This window comes from Falco biarmicus, chromosome 6, assembly GCF_023638135.1.
Source record: "Falco biarmicus isolate bFalBia1 chromosome 6, bFalBia1.pri, whole genome shotgun sequence".
Taxonomy (NCBI): Eukaryota; Metazoa; Chordata; class Aves; order Falconiformes; family Falconidae; genus Falco; species Falco biarmicus.
Window position 1 is genome coordinate 71721719 of NC_079293.1, and position 16035 is coordinate 71737753.

At 41.3% G+C, this 16035-nt stretch overlaps 1 protein-coding gene across 5 annotated transcripts in view; it reads left to right on the top strand.

The window, feature by feature from the left end:
• Positions 1-4650: 4650 nt before the first annotated feature.
• The window catches only part of KIF13B (kinesin family member 13B), a 133139-nt gene continuing 121754 nt past the window's right edge, over positions 4651-16035 (top strand). For all 5 annotated transcript variants that reach the window (XM_056343117.1, XM_056343121.1, XM_056343119.1 and 2 more), the window contains exons 1-2: positions 4651-4787; positions 15077-15170. In XM_056343117.1, coding sequence (XP_056199092.1) covers positions 4733-4787; positions 15077-15170 — 149 coding nt within the window. In that variant the 5' untranslated portion in view covers positions 4651-4732. The remainder of the gene's footprint in view (positions 4788-15076; positions 15171-16035) is intronic.

Consider the following 16035-nt stretch of genomic DNA (forward strand, 5'->3'; position numbering starts at 1 on the left):
AGCTTGTCTTGCAACTGCTAAACATACTTTCCTGCTAATTTTGTATTTTTGAAGTTCTCTAGAGATTCTCCATTTTCTCCTAAGGCAGAAAATCTCTTTTATTTTCAAACAAATGAAATCCAATGTCAAATCTTTATCTGAGGAGAGAACCGCTCAAATAAAATGCAACCCGGCTGGTAAAACCAGTTCCTTTGAATGATGTTGTATCAGCAAACTGAACAGCTGATAAGAATAATACATTTTTTTGTCAATGAGAAAATTCTCATTGGGGGCCTCATCCTACCAGCACATAAATTGCTAATATTACCTGGCCCTGCATTGCTGCCAGAGATATGAATTTATATTGAAATCCCACTGTACGGGAGAAGCACACCAGCCAAAGCGTAGCTATAAGAAATTTCACTGCCATAAACAGGACACATTAGGGATTTATGGAGAGATCAGAGCCTGGCTATCGATTTGGGATTCCCTCTGAGTAATATAGGAAACAGTATTCTGTCCTATAATGCCACAAAATCTATGACTAGAACTTTGAACTTTGGAATAACTTTAAAAAAGTGTGGGCTGTCTACAAAAAGTTGGTTTCAGGTTTTACTCTGTTATAACCTAGTACTGCAAGACTTCAAGGGTTCATCTATTTGCCTGGGGATATTGTTCATGGTGAGGGCAGGAGGCCACAGTCAAATACCTTTAGAAGTCCATCCCAACATCAGCAAAACTATCAGTCCTTTGATTTTACAAAGTTTGTATTAAAATAATAGAGCACAGAAAGTGCTTTGCTAAAATAACATGAATCTCCTGAACCTGCGCATTAGTACCATGTGTTCCATGAGATACTTCAGCAATTCCTTTAAAAGAAAAATAAAATAAAATTTTGATAACAAGCAGAATTTTGACACAACTGATTTGGAGAAATTGATTTTCTGCTTTATCCAGGTTTTTTTGACCTGTTCTTAATACTGATTTCCCTTGGTGCTTTCTTTCTTGATTATAGCTGAAAGACATTTATAACAAACTTGTCTTCTATTTTTGCCCATAAGTGCCTAGAAATTTCTACTACATTTATATCTTCATATCTTCAGACTTAAAAGCAAGATAAAACTGAAGACAAAATTAGCATATAAGAATAAAACTCATTACCCCAGGAACTGGATAAAACAGAAATCTATGAAAAATGTACAAGGCAACAGGTCTTATTTTTTAAATGTTTCGCCAAATACTTTTGTGCTGAGGACCTGATCACTGAAGATGCTGAACTGCTTCTGGATGCCCTGAATGCATCCCAGTCTCTGTCCCAGTGGTGCTCAGCTTCTTGCAGAAGTGGACCCCAGTGATACTTAAGAGTTTGCATACCACTGACTAAAGACCAGTAAGATCCTTTGTTTTAGTTTTCCAACACCTGAATGATTTATGGGCAGAAACTAGGTCTACAGCAAATGCATAATTGATGTGCCTTTTTTGATACACAGTCTAACAAATGAAAAAAATGGATTTAAAATACGCTTGATTTGTTGCTTGTTCTGGTTTGGAAGAAGAGACAACTGAAAGACTGTTATGTTTTCTGCGTTGCACTGAGATACAATTCTATCTAGATGATCTGAGATCTAAACCCTTCATACCTTCATCTAGATAAAAACAAAAGCCATTGCAGCTTGGTGATACACATACCCCAGGCATCACAGTTATGCAGGACACACAAAATCGTTTTGATTTCGTTACTTCTAAACAAAAATCAATCAAATTTAGTTTGTTATTAAAAAATTGAGAAGAAGGACCTGTTTTTCCCTCCATCACATCACTGCTTTAATCCCTGCTATGACCAGGTGGGTACAGCAATAACTGTGGCTCTTCAACCTGATGAAAACAGTGTTGCATTCAGAAACTCGATAAATGAATGGGAGGGACAAGTAATGCCCCCCACTCCCCCACCCCCCGGATGTTTTATTAATTAAATTAGCATTTAAATAGCCAGAGCTAATCTGGGAAGTCAGTCCCTCATTACAGTAACTAGGAAGGGGGGATAGGAAGGGGGGAAAGAGCTGGAGACAATTCTCTACAAGATGGGGTTAAGTTGGCGTTTCACAAACTATTTGCTCAGCCTGTCCCTTCCAAGAGAAAGCTGCACCCCCTCACACCCCCCACCCCACCCCCACGCCTTTCCTCTCAGCATAATTAGCATGTTCCAGTGCTGTGAATGGAAACAATATCCTCCCTCCAAGCTGTGCCCCTCCAGGGAGATGCTTCCCACAGATTGTGAAACACTGAGCCAGGGAAAGGGCTTGTCGAGGAATTCACAGTGGGGTAATTACACTGAGGTAGCTTGTGCCAGTGCAAGGGAAGTTGCAGTACTGTAATTCATTGCAGGAGGCAGGGGCTTGCATAAGGGGAAAGTCCAGGAGCAGGACTGCAGAGAGCCATGAGAAGTTACTGCTCCCACATGCCTTCCCAGAGCCCTGATAAAACCCCATGTCAAAGCTGAGGATGGTTCTTTGAGCAATAGAGATGTCCCCATCTTTGAAGAAGTTTGCAGAAAGTAACAATGGTTATAGGTCAGTCTGGTTTCTCTTTGGTAATTAGAAATGAAGGAAAGCTAAAAGGGTGATTTTTCAGAATTCAAAATAAAGTCTTCATTCCAAGTAGAAAACTGGAGCAAAGCTTGCAAGATTTGTATTCTTACATTTGTTATTGCCCATGTATGTGGCAATTAAAATGCACCGGCATCTCTTTCTAATAAGATGGTGGTAGGCAATCCTTTCCCCAAAAGACTTACTGTTTAATTTTACATATAACAGAAAGACCAATGATAACTAATACCAGAGGAGAAGATGTAGGAGGAAGGACTGGATGTGGGTGACATGTGCGATGCTCAGCAGTATGCACATCTGGTGGGTTTTGTCACATTTATTTAAATCAGATTCCAGGTGACTTAACCTGACGTAAAAAAAAGCCTACTCTCCACTTGCTGCTCATCGTGCCCAGCTGCAAAGCAGGGATTATATTTATCCCCATTGCGAAGTACTCAGTTTCAGAAAACGTTGGTGCGGTTTGTTGAGGCCCCAGCTGGAAAATACCACAAGAAGTTCAAAGCCGGGTTTCATCCTGTAATCGGAGCCTCAAGTTCACAAGTGCAGGAACCAACTGTGCAGGCTGAAAGCGGGACGTTCCCCTCTCCTGACAAGAAACCCTCAGCAGCATGGGGCTGTGGGGCTGAACCGTGAGCAAGGCGTGCCGGCGAGCCGGTGCTTTCCACTGCTATGGACAAAAACTCCATTTTTTGTTTCAAGCTTTTGCCACCCTGTTTGGTCTGACCTTCTGTTATTGATTTTTTTTTCTCAACTTCTGTTATTGAATTTTTTTTCAACTTCAAGGCATCTTCTTAACCATCATGCTCACTTGGGATGCTCTTAAAAACATGGACATTAATCCCACTGTTAATTGAATGCCAACTTAATGTTTGTTTTCTCTCTGCCTTGACAAGATAGTCTTCAGGTCAGGCAGGCATGAAATGATATTGAGATATTGAGTGCAATTCTTCTGGGCAAGAAGTGCTACCTTCTGAAATCTTATCTTACATCCACTTGGAAATGTGTTATTTATTTATTTATTTATTTATTTATTTATTTATTTATTTATTTATTTATTTCTGTCATCGTTCCATTCTGAAAGGCCAAAGGATTACAATTCTGAATTTGGTTTTTTCCTCTTCTTCTTGTTAAAATCTAGCCTGTCAAAATAACACAGAGAGAATCCTTGTTTTGAACTAAAATAGCAGCTGCAAGGGTTTTCAACTGTGACCATTTAAATAAGGGGTTTGGGTTGGTCTTTTTTGTACCTTTGCACTACAGTTTCGTTCTCGGTCTTTGCAATCAGTAGCTGCATCTGAGCAGTTGAGCCGTCTAATGGGGATAAATTGCAATATTGTTCAAACTGTCCCTGGTTATTACTGTTGAACTCGTTCAGAGAGCCACCTTCGCTCCCACCAGCACCAGGCCCGTTGATAACAGCCTGCGGACAGTCTCCGAGGCTGCTCCATGAAGCCAGACCCAGTCATCATCTAAAACCACGGTCTGTGTGTCGGGTTACGGTTCATGATCTTTCATGTGACGGTGATCTTCAAAGCGATTTCTAGTGGGCAGAAACTCCACAGACCAGCAAAGCACCGCCACACTGTTTTTTGCTGCCAGAGTAACTCTTGTGGTGAGGTGTTTAAGTCTCAGCGGTGACACTGCTGTCACGCAAAATATCGCTGTGTTCCCCTAAAAATGGCCTGAGGCACAGGGGGGGACTGAGGCGTGATGGGGTTCACCCACAGCCACCCAGGGGATGAGTGGTGGGACCTGGGGTGACCCCGAGACCCCCTTCCCCACCCCGTTCAGAGCCCTGTTGTACAACACGCCCAGCAAACGCCATTTGGGGCTCATCCCCTCACGAAACCCCTCTAGCCTAAAGGACTACATATCCCAGCATGCAACGCGTCCCGCTAGGCCGTGGAGGCGGGCGGGACTACACGTCCCAGCGTGCAGCGCGCCACGCTGCCTTAGTCCCGGCTGGGCGCCGCGCTGCACGCTGGGAGCTGTAGTCCGGCCGGACGTTGGTCACGCACGGTGCCTCCCTCCCCCCGCCCCCGGTCTGCCCCCCGCCCCGCTCCGCGCTCCTCCCCGCGCCGCCGGGTGTCCCTCCGTAGACGGAAGCCGAGGAGGGACGAGGGAGCCGGGGAGGTTGGAGTGACGGGATGGGGGACTCCAAAGTGAAGGTGGCGGTGCGCGTCCGCCCCATGAACCGGCGAGGTGAGACCTTCCTCCCTGCGTCCCTCGGCGCCCCCCGTCCCCGGCGGTGTGCCTGAGGGGAGCGGCCTGAGGGGCAGAGCGGGGCGGGAGGCCGGGGGGTGTCTGTCCCCACGGGCGTCTGTGGGGGCAGGTGTGGGTGCATAGGTGTGTGTGTCCCGGCGCGGGGGCGTGTTTATAGGTGTATGTGTCGGTAGGGGGGCGTATGTGTTTATTTATTTATTTATTTATTTATTACGCACGCATGTGTAGGTACAGGTAGTTTTGTGGGTGAAGCCGAGCTGGTCTCATAAAGCAGCCCTCTTCACTCCCCTCTCCTGACATCTTCTTTTCCTAAACTCGCCCTGTTTTATGGCGCTTTTTTTGCTTTTGGGATTTTTTTTTCCCTTTCCCCTGGGGTACACCCCTTTCCACACCTTTTGCACCTGCTTAACAGCCGGGCTGTGCCCTGTCCCTGCTGCGAGAGCTTTTCCTCCTCCCTGCTTTCTGGGGTTTGGGGGGAAAATGCCCCTCTTTCTGTATCTCCCTCTGTGCTCATTCAGCCCTCAGCTCTGTAACCCTTCTTCTTTCCCCTCGGTGATTGAGTGGGACAGAGTTAACCAGATGACAGGGCACTGTAAGGACAAAAGAAACAAAAACAAACAAGGGAACATAGAAGAGGAAGCATGGATTGACAAGAGGTTTTGTTGTTGTTGTATTGTGATGGGGGTTCGTTCCCCCCCCCGAAACTTGCCTAAGGGTTATGTTAATCAGACCTTGTTTTAATTAGAAAAACTTGCTCTAGATGATGAGGAAGCAAGTATGAAAAGGCAACTTTAGCCAAGGAATGGGAAGATGAAGAAGGCAAAATTCCAAGAACCATGTAGGGTGGGTTCTTTTCCCCATATTCTCACAGAAGTATGCCAATAATTCCTTTTGGGGAAAGGGAATCAAATGAAGTCAGGTTAATAGCTGAAGCAAAAAAGGGAGCGGGGGAGCCCTTTATCTTCTACATGATCAGAAACAAAATAACTCATTCCTTTCAGTAAATAAGAAAATAAAAGGTTAAAGTATTGAATACAGTATTTCCATACCTTTTAAAATAGAAGCAGGGGAACATCAAACTGAGTTCACAAGAGCTCTCAAGTTCCACATCCAAAACAGAGGAGATGGAGTTGATAGCCTTACAGTCTGGTAGGTTAGAGCAACTGGGCATATTTTGACCAAAATCTGCTTTTTGTTAAGTTTCAGGTAGCAATTCTCAAAACTGAGGAGAGACCCATCCTTGTGCAGAATTGATTGGAGGAGATTGAGTGACAGTGTGGAGGAGCTGATGGGAGGTGGGATGGAAAAGAGCTGGAAAGTGGTGCTTCGTTTCAGTGATAGACATGGGCTTTCCTCTTGCTCATGTCCTTTTCCTGTCATAGGTCATTTCCTTGGCTGTGACCCAGACATCTTCTGACTGTGTAGTGCTCTTTACGCCTGGGATTACACAATAATTCATGTTGGAGGGGACCTCTGGAGGTCTCTAGTCCAACTAGCTGCTCAGAACAGGTCACATTAGGTAAGGTTTCACAGGGCCTCGTTCAGTCGATTTTTAAATCTCCAAGGATAAATAATACACTTGTCCCTCTTGGACTATAACCTACATATGGTCTTAAAGCTGTTTCTAGCTAGAAACAGTTCTGCAGGAAAAAAATATGTGGGGAAGAAGTGGTGGAAGTAAAGGGGAAGAAATGATGGAAGATTATAGATTTAGAGCAGTATAAGATGACTGAAGCATCTGCCGTCCTGGGGAATATCCTAATGTTGAGCTGCACGAATCTCGGAGAATGGAAGGGTGTATCTTGTTTTCAGAGCTATTTTATTCTGTATAAACTTAAAAATGTTACTGATGAGAGAGGACCACTGTATCCTGGTTGTTAGGAGGCTTATCTAGGAGCAAGGGACATTTGCCTGTCAGCCCTTGCTGTTCATCAGAGACAAGAGGGACCTGAACCCCACACTCTTGGCATGTAGCTTGGTGCTTGGGATGTACCTCCCCTCTGTAAGAACCACTTTGCAGCTATTAAGCATCCTGTTATTTTATAAGTGATACCAAAATGCATGTAAGTCTAGCCTGAAAGATCAATGTCTTTTTCTCCCTCAAATGTTCTGAAATCAATTTTTTTTGAGCAGATTAGTTGTCATATTCCAGATGTTTTGACCAGTTCTAAACAACTGATACCTCCTTGTAGTATTTCTGATGCTCCTTGAATTTATAGAAACAAACAGTGATATGAAGCCTAGTATTTTTCTTACCTATTTAATGTTACATTTAAGAATGTGTAACTGATTTACTGAAGAGTCATCCAGTTCTTAGACTTCTGTGGCTTTGCTTTTATAATAGACTTTGAGGCAAGAGGCATCTTTCTTGGAAGTTCTCTAATACGTACTGTGTTCTAAGTAGTTTTTGTGTGAAGTTCTGGGGCTTTGGACCTGAAGCAAATACTTGTTTTCTTCAGGATCACGAGTAATGTTCTTTCCTTCCCTCTGCACCGAAGGGCTTAAAGTTGCAAACATGGTTACAACTGTTGAAATTGAAGCTTTGAAATACTCTCAGTGTTTACCTGTGGTGGTGGTGGTTGTCTTTAGTGTTTGAATTATGAATTTCTTAAGGCAAGGCTTTATTAGGTTAATAAAAGTGGTATGTTTAACTATTACTAACTTATACAGCTCATAAAAGTATAATAGGTTCCTTGCATGCATATTGAAGGGATTTCTATATCAGATAGGTGGTTATTCATAGTACTTGCATTTCAAGGTGGTAGTATGGAGGGTCCTGCTTCATTCTCGTGTGAAGTAGTAATCTATAAACTAAGTTCATAGTACTGATTTTTAGCAATGAGGGGAAGAGTTTGTAATTGTACTTGGGTTTCTTGGTGGTTTTGCATCTAGATTACTTTTTTTGGATCTTGCTTTGAATTAGACCCCAGCCCTACAAACTGTGTATGGAACCTATGCTGTAGTAAAACTACTGCTATGTCAACACACTTGCAGCATCACATCTAAAGCTGTAGGCTCTTCTAGGTAGCAATAGTGACTTCTTTTTTTGCATACTGTCTACTTTGCAAACTGGGACCTCAATTAGTATGCTGTTATGAATTAAATAATTCAATACTGTGTTGTTAGATAAGACTCTTCTGTTTTCTTGGTTTTGTCATTCACCTAAATATTTCCTAGTGCCCTGCTTTTTTCAGATGGGTTTTTGATTACAATCAGTAAGTTCTTCTGCTGTTGTATTTTAGAGTTGCAGTGGATTTCCTTTTACAAATAGTGTCAGTGTTTGACTTCATTTAGCAGATATTGATTATATTTCAGGTAAGTGCTGTGCAAAGCTCAAGCCATACCATGAAACCAGGAAAAGGCAACTGGAGGCTTTTTAATTAAGATTTGTCTTACTGAGTATTTTGTTTTCAGATGATGTTGGTGCACAGGCACCCTCGAAGTACAATTAAGTCCTTGTGTTTCCCTGTGCCTTGGAATCAATTCATTGTAGTGTTAATTAAAATATAACATTTTTATCAGTACTAAAAGAATATGACTTTTGCTCAAGTGTATGGCTGACGACACATTAAACCAGTAAAAGCTACTGCTGTTGTGTTGCTACATTTCACTTGGGATAATACTTTTATGTTTGACAAGAAAGACAGGAAACTAACTGCAAAAAACTATGTGTTTAGTACTTTGAGTGAATTTATTGAGGAGCAATAGAAGTACTGGTGCTAGCCCACAGGCAAGTGGTGGCATTGCACAGCTCAGCTGGGGAGTGGTTCTGTGGGTGTGCTAGGTTAAGTTTAAACAGTATGGGCACACAGCCTGTATTCTGGCAGCGCTGCCAGGTTAAACTGTTTGTAGGACTGTAGTGTAAGAACTGCAGCTTCCAGTTCAGATATCTAGTTTGCCTGTAAATACATATTTGGTTAGCTGTCACGTTAATGTTTGTATTCATCCAGACTAGTTTCCGTGTTCCAACACGGATCTTTTTGTGCTTTGATGACAGAGTCTGTCTCCAGTGCTTGTAAGGAAGGAATTTGCTTCTGTATCTGTGCAAGCTTCTGACCATGGTGTTAGGTGGTAATTTTATGTCCTCCTACTCTTTGGAGCAGGTTGGTTTTTCAGTCATTTGAAATGGTTTTGGTTTTGGGGGTGGAGGCAGGGATTGTTCTTTTGGTTTTATTTGTTTGTTTTTCCACTGGAGATTACGACAGAAACAATTTATTTATAAACTAAAGTTTGTGCAAGCAGTTTTACAAGATTAATTATGGTATTAGAATAAATGAAATGGCACCTGTTGTATCCTGATGGCAATATGAAAAACACAAGACTTTTCTTCACCATTATCCTTGTCATGCATGAGTGTCCAGATTTTTTTAGTGTTTCCTGGTGATTGCTGATAACCTATAAAATAGTGTTTGCAGTATGAGCTGGATTAACCTAGAGACACGGTGACAAATGGGTAAAGCATGTGGAATTAGTGTTTCACTTTGTGTTCCTCTGTGAGGCAATTGTATTTTAAGAACTCCTAAAGTGTTACAAGCTTACTCCCCACAGCCAAAGTCTCCGTTGAGACTACCAGTCTAATGTGGATGCCACAAAGGCAAACAATTCTTGTGCTAATTACATCTTTAGAGCTAGCCTAAAGTGCAGTATGAGATTACCGTGCTGCTCTGGTTTCACGTTTGCTTGCTCCTCCTGAAGTCAACAGAAGATCAGATACACACAATGTGAATAGTTTTGCCTTGGCTTTTAGGTGGCTGGTGGCAGAGCAAACACTATTGCGTTTCATTCCTGTTAACTCTGAAGCCTGAAAAAAAGCAGCAGCAGCACGGAGTTGTGTGTTGAGCTTCCTCAGAGCTCTTTGCTGCGTCAAAGTCACCAGACTGATTTATTTACTTACTCTCTGTGAGCTGAGCAGTGCATGCAGCAGCAGAACTGACTGTAAGGTTAATGTCCAGATACACTGAGTGCCTTTACTAAAGCCATTTGGCAAGCAGAGCATGTTCTTGCAGAACATGAAACGGCGGAAGGCAGAATAAATTTTTTACCATTTGGACAACGTAGCGTTAACATGCAAGGAGAGCTTGCTTGCATTCAGTGTACAGTGTGCTCACGTATACTTGCACCTCATCATCAAGATTAGATAGTATTGTGTGCCCTTCCAGATGCACTCATACATATTTAATGTTCTTTAATTGCTTCAAACTGAAAATTTAATGAATTACATTTGCGCAGTTCATATATGTAGGAGAGAAGCCTGAAAGATGCCCGGCGTAGACTTCAAGGGACAAGTCAAATTACTGTACTTTTGCCCAGAATGTATCCGTCACTATGTTTTGTAATTAATGCCTTAAAAGTGCTGTGATGCTAATTTTTTTTTTCATTTAAGTTCTTAGCACTGTAATTTAGATATAAGTTATTTTCACACTCTCATATAGTCAGTTATTTTTTCTCTTATTCATGTTGGCTTCTACGCGGCAAAGGGCAAAGAGAAGTCACTCTAAGGCAACAAATATTGGCAAGGAAACCTGAGGGCCTGTTGTGTTTGAACTTGCTTTTAGATTTCTTTTTCAAACAAAAAACCCAAACAACAGCCTCTTTTTTTTTTTTCTTTTAGTTGGCATTCATTTCATTTGTGTGATAAATAAACTTATAAATATTTTTAAGTTACTATTTAAACATTATTGCCATTTGCTTTTTTGGACCAGGAAAGGTACAAGAAACAGACTGTAATTTCTCATTGAATGAAGGCTCAGGCCACAACATTCCAGTTCTAACCTTCAAGGGAATGTTAATCTCCTGAAAATCTACTGGCAATTTAAAATATAAAATGTCTATCGTCTGTCTTTAGAGGAGATTATTGTGAGCTTTGTATTTGGGGCCAATTTTGGCTTATAAGCTTAGTACATGCACTTTAAACCTCTTACATTTTATTTTTTATACTTCAGTTAGCTTTTCTGAAACTGCAAGAACAGCCATGCTGGTTCCCAGTGACAGTACGGAGCTTAATGTCCTGTCTCCAAGGGGTCCTCAGGAATCAGTGCAAGTGCAGTTGCCCTAAATCTGGTAGTGGGACCAGGAGGAACCTGTCACAGGTTTTATTCAATTTTAGTTATAACACCAGGTTCACATCTTTTGTTTCAGTGGGGTTTAGATAGTCTTTGAAAGGGCTGAAAAACTGTAAACCATCAGAAACTAATTTCTTAAAATTGAAATCTGATGGGAAAATTTATATGGAAATAAAGGCTCTTGATGAATTGGGAAGTACTTTCCCTTAATTAATCTTATACAATGTGAAAAAATAGAGTATATAAAGAGGAAAATATGGAAGTTCACATAAGTTGTAACAGGCTTTTCAGCTACTGTGACTGTTGTACTAAAAGCCATTACGATGCCATGGTCCCAACCGCTAGTTTAATAAATTGCAGACAAACTTATTCACTGTATCATCTTTCATTTTAAGATTATTTCAAACTGCCCTGCAAAAGCTATCTATTAGGATCATTTTGTTTGGTTCTGAAATCTAGTAACCTTAAAGGTGGGATGAGTTTTAGGGCAGTAGCTGAAAAAGCTGCAGGATCACTGCATGGCAGTTCAGATGTTTTCATTATACCAGCTGATGCAGCTGGGTTTGATTTCATACGCTATGAAAGCGAGTGGGTTAGGTATGTCATTATCCAACCAGTGTTGTCATTAGTTGCAGCTCATCTATCAAGACGGTTCCCTAACTGATCCATAAACAAAGATGGAGGTTTCCCAGAGCTGAAAAGTCCAATGATTTCCAAAATGCTTCTCTCCCCTTCCTCCAGGATTCACATACAGTCTGTCTCGGCCCCAGACCTGTTTGGTATGTTTTAAAGTTGCACCTTTGCTAGTGTTTCCTAACACTGTTGTGGAATCTGCTATGTTGAGTTTATGATTACCAGATGCGTGACTGCTATTACAGAGGGAACGCGAACTCCTACCTGTTGTTGGGAGTGAATTCACCATTGCATGTGGTGGTACACTGCTCCTGGTTCTGCTTTTCCTGCTCTCTCTTGCTTACTGACTTTTCTACCTTGTTGGAAACACACCAAATTTCTTAGGCTAGCAGAAAAGCCCAAAGTGTGTATGGGTAGCTTGAATGCTTTTTACAACAGCCTTTTATCAAAGGTATAGTCACTTAGGATTTACATGAGTGTGGTTTTAGCTGAGATCTGCATTGCTCAAATCCCAGTTTTTATTGTTTAAGAAAACTTCTGTGAGGGGTTGAAAAATCAAGGGAAATGGGAAGGAAAATGGCCGCATCTAAGCCCCACCTTCCAGTTTCACAAGTGAAATAGAGATGCGAGTACCTTGGACGCACGTGACAACAATTCTTTTTGCACTTGGCCCAGCTTTGCTTAACACTTCTACATGAAGTGTAAATGTGGAAAAGTGACTAAGATATGTTACCCTTTTATTATGGATGTCACAGCTCTCTTGCTCTGAAGCTATGAAAGAGGTTTTCATTCCCTGCAATAAATGTTTCTTGAGATGTTGAGAGTTGAGTTTTAATTTTTCAAAAACCAATTAGCTGATTAGTTTCTTGATTTGATGAAGCAAATGAGTAGTTGATTGTGTTTTCTTGGTAATGACTGAAGGTAGAAGCAGATTATCAATAATAATAGGTGAAATTTTAAATCTTGTTGAGGTACAAGATTTGTGATACATCTCCAGAGTTTGACAGTGAGCAGCCTCTGTTATCTTTTAACTTCTCCGAGTTTTCATGCTGCATGGAAAAAAAACAAACAGCTGTATAGCTGAAAGAAATAATAGTACCAAGCCTCGACAAATGAGTCCTTACTACAAGATTAACTAATCAGTGATTTTGGATGTGCGTGCTTATCATCTTATCATGGTGCATCTTAATTTTGCTTGTTGTTCAGGGGCAGCAAGTACACTGCTTACCTAGGAGACACTGAAACTATGAAAGTAAGGGTGGAGTCAGTGTGTGATCGTATCCCAAAGAGCAGGAAGATAATTTGTTTATAAGATTGACCTGCTTTAGTAATATTAAAAACTTAATGAGGTGGAAATCATGGTTATATCATTTTCAGTAGTGTCTAATACAAGATTCTTCTCTCAGCCTACCAGAAGCGTTAAAGAGATCGGAAATCAGTCAAAGAACGTGCTTTGTAATGGAGCCAGAATTTGTAGAAAGTGCATGATGTGCTGTTAAAACAGTAGTTTTCTGCTTAGTTACTGTTGAAGTAACTGAAAGTGATTTACAGAGGAGTCTGCTGAGCGCAGTAGTGGTGGAAGGTGAGCAACAGGCGCAGGTAGCCAGAAGGAAGGACTGAGACCTCCCTGTTTGGAAATAGCTGTTGGGTTGGTTCACCACATCTGCCAAAACTGTGCTGTCCCCTGTCTGCAGGATGCCTAGGTGAGGGATTTTAATGTTACCTTTGTGATGAAAATAATCAGACAAGGTGTCTTGTACATGACAAATGGGCTTTGAATCTTCTTTTCCTGTGAGATCACATGGCTTCAAGGAACTCTTGTATCCTGCCTGTGTGCTTTCTTAAATGTATTTCACAAAGAGGTTTAATGCAAGACCTTGAGTTCACTGGGCAATCAGGGGTGCAAAACCTGCCATCAGCATTCTCTCTCAAGAGATGGATTAAAAAATGTGCTAGAGACCATACTGTTCATATACAGAGTGCACATACCTTATGCTTTGCATAAGGGAGGTAGCATGCAAAAAACTCCTTCAGGAGTTGAGGAAAAGCAGGTCACTGCAATACAGAATGTTAATCACTAACCAGCCAGTCCAAGATAAAGTGGCTTGTTGAATACAGGATGTATGAAGAATATAATTTCATCTAAGCAAGCATGTATTGCATATTAATGATAGGTAAATTGTCTTTCAGGGTGTGGAGAGAAATTAAACACTAGCTTCTGAAACTTGTCTCTCTTCCTTCTACAAAATCACAGTTTAATGAGAGGGGTAGTTTTCAGAAGGATTTCAGTCTCATGTGACTGCCTGCTGTGACCAGTAATCTTGAGCTTTGGCTTGCTTTCTCGTGTTTCCACTAGCAAAAAGGTTATTACATTTTGTTAAAAAAAAGAAAAAAAAAGTCAATGCAAGAAACTCTTTTTATATTATTCGACAGTAGCAAGAAGTCTGCAAGGTGCTGTGCCATAATTAAGATCTGCAGTCTTTGCCTGAGCAATTTTCAGTCTGAGTTTATAAGGTGCTGTAAGGTGAAAGAGCAAGTACAGGTGGCAGAGAAGGAAAGAGCAAAGATGAAGGAGGATGAGGATTATAATTAACATGATTAGACAGGAGAGTATTTTGGTGATTCAGCTGAGGTGTTGAAGCCTGTGTGGAGGTTATTCAGTGTAGCCCCTTGTCATCACAGCATGTCAGAGCGTTGCAGAGTGCCTGCTGGGTGTGATTACTGTGTCACGTTTGTAAGTATCGGCACTTGGGTGCACTTTCCAGGTTCAGCATCAGTGTAAGAACATAGGACTGGACTTGTTTGTGTCAAGGCCCCTATGTCTGTAGTGACTTTGATTACAAGTGGCTGTGTGCTCTTTTTTATATCTAACTCCATTTGTCATTGGGTGGGTATCTTGGATGGTTGTCAGTGCTACTGATGCTTTTATTTTGTTTTCTCCACTTCAGTGCCTGAGAATTCTCATACATTGTAAATATCCTTATTACTCATGGTATATATCTCTTTCCATAGTATCATTTGGAAGAGTTGGGCTTTCCAGCTGACTGGGAGCCTGTGGGGAAGGATAAGCCCTTTTCTGTATGGTCGCACCTAAATTATTTTTGGTGGGACTTGAATGTCTCAAAGCAGGTGCCCCAGGACTGACAGCTGGCATGGCATGCTGCAGTATCAGACCAGTGGCTGGGGGAAATGTGCTGCAGATGGTGGGGGCAGCTTTCCCTCTAAGCCTGTGAGACATTGAGAGAGCAGTAAGAATTGCTGTCAAAGTGGTACCATGCCTAATGGTTCTTTCCCCAGAAGAAATTTCATACTGCCTTGTATATGCTGATTGTCCTTCAGTAAAACCTAAGTGCTCTTTCTTTTTTTGAAAAGAGTGTATGCTTTAAAGCTGGACAGGATCCATCCCATCAGAATATCTCTAGAAGTGGAATTTGGCAATAGTCCTGTTTCTATTCTCTAGCTGATGGGTGGCTGTCAGACTGCATGAATAAATTTGGTGTCTGGAGGAAGTAATGGTGTATATAAACCTAGTGCTTTAGGAGCAGCACTTGACACTTTCTCATTTCTTTATAGAGCTTGATCTGCATACAAAATGTGTGGTGGATGTGGATGCAAACAAGGTTATTCTTCATCCTGTAAACACCAACCTTTCAAAAGGAGATGCCAGGTAAGGTTTTCGAATACGGAAAGTCAGGTTTCATAAACTAAATATGAGGCTAGTAACAAGGACATGTAGACCTTGATAGAGGGCTTTCAGTTTACAAAATAATATATTATTCTTTCTGCAAAGTAATTGCCATCATCTATAAAGTAAGGCTGATTTTACCACACGGGGAAGATGCTTTGAAAACGTAGTGCTTACTGCATTTGCTTCCTGCTCTAACCAACGTGTTAGCAATTAATGGGTCTGTGAACTGTTGCACTTCTTCTCACGTGCTGTTATGGAACATGAGAAATTTAAATCTGCAAAATAATTTGAGCGGGCCACAGTTTGTCATTTTGGAATGAAATTAATTTTGACAATTATTTTCTTATAATGAGCTTGTATTCATTGCATAAGAAGGGGAATGGGAAAATGCTGGAGAGGTGTAGCTCTAGAAGTATCTTGACAGTGGGGCATTACAAGCATCGAAAGTACTTGGAAAGGTGTCTAAGGGTAGGGACCAATTTATGTCGGAACTGGCATAAATTTGTTAAACAACTGTGAAAGTGAAAAGTCCTGTAATAATTGATAGGTTAAGGCTGTGACTACTTAATTTATTCCTTGTTTGCAAGGGGAGGAAATGAAAAAATGTATGTGTGAAACAAAATAACGGGTGCAGGAAAAGGCAAAGCCCATTACTGGACATCTACAGTCAATTGTGATCTACTTTCTGGAAAAACAAAAGGAAGTGGTCTTAGGGGTGACAGAAAAAATCGGTTGAACACATAGAAGAGCTTTGTTTAAATGCAACATATCGTAGCTTTTCCATGTAAAGCTATACTGTATGTCAGTGGTTAGTAGAAGTATTCTTTACCTGATCTCTGGTAAT